Below are 3398 nucleotides of genomic sequence, written 5' to 3'. Positions count from 1 at the left end.
GCCCACATAGAGACGTACGGGTACGGGTTCCGATCCTACGACGTGTCACCACCGGAAGTGGGCTTCAACGTGTCGTTGTACCGGGAGGCCGAGGTCAAGGCCGGGATGTCCGCCCTCAGGTCTCCCATCATGCCCTACTGCTACGTCATGATGACGTCACTGCTCGCACTGCTCGGCCTGCACCCCCGCCCCTACATGGTAACCTATGGAGATAAATCATTGTGTACATGTTATATTTGGGGAAGTCCGTCACTTTGGCCGCCTAAGACTACATAGTGACGTGCACACACAGTAGAACTCGGATTCAACGAAGTCCTAGGGCCTGGCTTTACATTTCGTTGAATCCTAGTGTTTGTTTGATAGCAGACATGAGGTTTTTGTGTAGATAATTACAGGCACAGGTTAACCCTATCCGTACGCCTCGGGGTCATTTGGTACCCCCGGGGTTATATTCTTCACTTTTTAGAATACTTCTAGTGTGAAGATCTCTTTGAAACTTTCAGTATTTCTCAAAAAATCATTTTAAGTTTAACAGACTGCTGTGCAAAACGTACGGATCGGATTAACGAGTAAATTTAATAAAGTGGAGGTACAGAGTCCCCCAGGTCGTATGTTTGGTTTAGTTTTAGTAAGGTTTTACGGCGCTCGCAACTGTATAAGGTCATATGAGCGCCAAGTGGTAGATGTCAACAGAGAAGTCTTTACAGGGAATCAGACTTACTCTGCTTACCTCTCTAGCCTCAACAGCACAAAGTCTGCCTCGACTATCTAGATCTAAGCACCTCGGAAATAGCAGTTCACAAGAGAGTGACAAACATACAATAGAAGTAGAGGAAAATGACGATAGTAAGGATTAGGAAAGAAAAAACAGCAGTTCCCCCTATGCTGTTCCGGCACAGTACATGTATGAACAGGACATTGATAAATCAACCTATTTATAATTTTACTGTGCATGGGAATGGGAATGGGCTAAAGCCACTTCAGTCAGTAGCATTTCCCCGGGGGGGGGGGCACAATTTATCATTGCAATTACTTTTTGCTATTCTAACTACATTATGATCTGACATGATCTGGACTTATCTAATCTGATCTAATCTACTCTGATCTAATCTGATATAATTTCATTTAATCTGTTGTAATCTGATCTGATCTAATCTGATCTGATGTGAGCTGATTCAACCGCTTGTTTCTTTCAGCTGTGGAGAATCTTCCACGTGTTCATCTCCTCCCTGCTCCCTATCTCCGTGTACCGACACACGTCCGTGCTCACTGGGACACGTGACGTGAGCTGTGTGGCGGCCATCTTGACCTCTTGTTCCGTGTACCTGACTGTGTGGGGCACGCGCTGTCTGCTGCACTCCTTCCTCTCGCCCCTCTCCTTCCTCGCCGCCTCCCTGATTACAGACCTCTTCTCCTCCTCCTCCCCACACTCCTCACAATCACAAACGTCCACGTCAGGAGCAGTGACGTCACAGACTGGAGGAGGAGTAGTGACGTCACAGACTGGAGGAGGAGTAGTGACGTCACAGACTGGCCGGTGGTCAGACGACTCTCGTCCTGCCACGCCCACGTCTGCGGCCAGGGCAGGGACCGGACACAGCAGTCACGTGACCACGCGTGGCCACCACGTCGGCGTGACCTTCACGTCTGGTTCACGCACAGGCGGAGAGGGGAGCAGTGTGGAGCCGGGGGGAAACCATACCCGCGAACATGACAGCAACAGCAACAACAACAGCAAAGACAACGACAAAAACAACAACAACAGCAACAACAACAATAGCAATACCAACAACAGCAAAAACAATATCGACAACAGTAACAACGGCAGCAACAACAACAACACCACCAACAGCAACAAAAGCAACAACAACAACAACAACAGTAACAATAACATTAGTCTTCCTTCAACCACAACAACCACCACCCCCAACACAACAACAACACCACCAACACGCCCACAACAACAGCTGCTGTTTCCATCAGAAGCCCGCCCAGTGCTGACAGGATTCCTGGTGTTCCTGACCCTGTACATCCGCCCCGACTCGCTCCTGCTCTACTCCTGTCACGTGACCACACTCCTCTCCCTGGGCAGGAGGCCGTCTCTCTTACGTCACACGCCGGGTGTGCTGCTGGGCGTGGTGCTGGCAGGTGGTGTAGGAGTTAGCGCAGACGCGGTGATGTACGGGACGGGGGTGTTCAGTCCTGTCAACTGGTTCAACTTTAACGTCGTCAACAAAATGTCCACGCTCTTCGGATCTATGGCCGCCTCTATGTACGTCCAGGAACTCTGCACCAAAGACTTAGGCACGTGTTTATTCCTTCTCCTCTCTCTGTCGTTCACTCTTTTCTCCTCCTTTTTTCCTCCTCCCGTCAACAACACCTCCACCACCTCCACCACCACCACCACTACCACTTTCACAACCATCTCCACAACCACCACAACGACCTCTCCCTCACCCTCACACAACACAAAAGCCAAAGATTCGAACCCTCGCCCCCCGCCCCCACCACCCCCACAAAACCAGCTCGCGTGTGTATCTCGGCGCGTCCTTCTCTCCTGGCTGTCTCTCCTCGCTGTCTACTCTCTTAACCGGCACAAGGAGCTCAGGTTCCTACATGACGTCATCGTGCTCATCTACATCTACGTGGCCATAGTCATCGTTGACGTCACTCACTACGTCACACGTCACGTCACTCATTACGTCACAAGTGACGCCACTCGTCACGCCACACGTCACGCCACACACCACGTGAGAGCCGAGAGCTGGGGCCAGGCCGTGGGTCGTGTGCTCGTGGTTATCTTCGTGCTGTCTCAATACCGCGGCTTCCCGTGGGGGGAGGAGGAGGTGAGAGGCTGGAGCTACCAGAAGACGAGCTCCGTGCCTCACACCAACGCCTGTCTGGACTTCCTCTCCACCCGCCGTGACGTCACAGGGGTTGTGCTGGACAGCGACCTGTTCATGACGGGCGCCAGTAGTCTGCTCAGACATGACGTCATACTTCTGGCACAGGTCAGGGACGGGTTCTACCAGTTCGACCCTCACTCCCGCCGGAACTCCTCCTCCTCCTCCTCCTCCTCCCCCTCCTCCTGGCTGACCTACCTCCGACGCCCCACCCACTACACTCACAACCGGTTCGCGCCGGACGGGTCCTTCCAGACGTCTGCTCACGAGTTCACGCGCGTGTCTGACTACTACAGCGGCCGGAACCCAGGGGGCGTGGCCTCCGCCATCTTCCTAGAGCCCCGCTACAACTACCTGGTGCTGCGCGCAGACCGGAAGTTCGTGGACTTTGGATTTGTGCAAGTTTTTGTCTCTGGTGACAGGAGAGTGCTGCGTCGTCATAGTGATGTGGAGACAGAGTATAGGCTGAGGGAGACAGCTTCTAGGTGAGTGGGG

General features: G+C 52.7%; 1 protein-coding gene across 1 annotated transcript in view; it reads left to right on the top strand.

Moving 5' to 3' along the window:
• Window positions 1-3398, top strand: part of LOC101849821 — a gene marked incomplete at both ends in the record, with an annotated part of 4693 nt that continues 1295 nt past the window's right edge. Inside the window, 3 exon segments of the mRNA XM_013090928.2 lie at window positions 1-198; window positions 1197-1784; window positions 1893-3388. Of these exon segments, the coding sequence (XP_012946382.2) occupies window positions 1-198; window positions 1197-1784; window positions 1893-3388 (2282 nt within the window).

This window comes from Aplysia californica, unplaced genomic scaffold (assembly GCF_000002075.1).
Source record: "Aplysia californica isolate F4 #8 unplaced genomic scaffold, AplCal3.0 scaffold01685, whole genome shotgun sequence".
In the NCBI taxonomy this organism is placed as follows: Eukaryota; Metazoa; Mollusca; class Gastropoda; order Aplysiida; family Aplysiidae; genus Aplysia; species Aplysia californica.
This window is presented reverse-complemented; position numbering and strand designations above follow the sequence as displayed.